General features: G+C 48.6%; 1 protein-coding gene across 1 annotated transcript in view; it reads right to left on the bottom strand.

Annotated features, from left to right (window-relative positions):
- Positions 1-669, bottom strand: part of REPS2 (RALBP1 associated Eps domain containing 2) — a 162226-nt gene that overhangs the window by 101991 nt on the left and 59566 nt on the right. The window contains exon 9 of the mRNA XM_010842275.1: positions 142-278. Coding sequence (XP_010840577.1) covers positions 142-278 — 137 coding nt within the window. The remainder of the gene's footprint in view (positions 1-141; positions 279-669) is intronic.

The raw sequence follows: 669 nt of genomic DNA, 5'->3' as shown, positions 1-669 counted from the left end.
TACCTAAGAACACCCCAGCCACGTGAAGGCCAATTGGGCCTGGTCTGCTCATTCTCTGGACCCATAGAGACCTCTGTGGTGACACCCATCCACTGACTCCAACAGGAAAGGGAAGGGCTGGCGTGCAGAAGGGCACTTCACCTGGCACACTGGGCTGGAAGACTTTATTCAGATCCAAGGAGGAGGCTCTGGAATGGGTTTTCTGTGGCCGCGGTGGCGGGGTGGGAGGGTCCTCGCCCCTTTTCATGGCCTCTTCTATGGAGGTGCTAGAGTAAGATCTGCAGCAAAATAAGGGAAGGTCAGAAGGGAAACAGCAAAGCTTCACTCTCTGAAGTTGGGCTGAAACAGAAAATACCCACAAAAGTCTAAGTGACTGCCAAGGCCTGTGGAGCTCCCAGAGAGGCCATGTCCCTGCTGCCCTCTCAATGCCACACCAGCTGCAACAAGCACCCAACCCCACCTGAGTCACAACCTTTTTTAACCTTTGCTTTTATACACCTTAGACCTAAACTTACCCAAGAGGAAACACTGTCTGTAAATTCAAATCCATTTTGATTGGAATTGTTAATAACAATAACATGTCAATGCATCTGGTTAGGTATATCCATATTTTAATAGAAGGGCTTCATGGTATTAACTGACCACAGAACTTGACTCCTGTTTACATGT

The sequence above is a fragment of the Bison bison genome, unplaced genomic scaffold, assembly GCF_000754665.1.
Source record: "Bison bison bison isolate TAMUID 2011002044 unplaced genomic scaffold, Bison_UMD1.0 scf7180017864174, whole genome shotgun sequence".
In the NCBI taxonomy this organism is placed as follows: Eukaryota; Metazoa; Chordata; class Mammalia; order Artiodactyla; family Bovidae; genus Bison; species Bison bison.
This window is presented reverse-complemented; position numbering and strand designations above follow the sequence as displayed.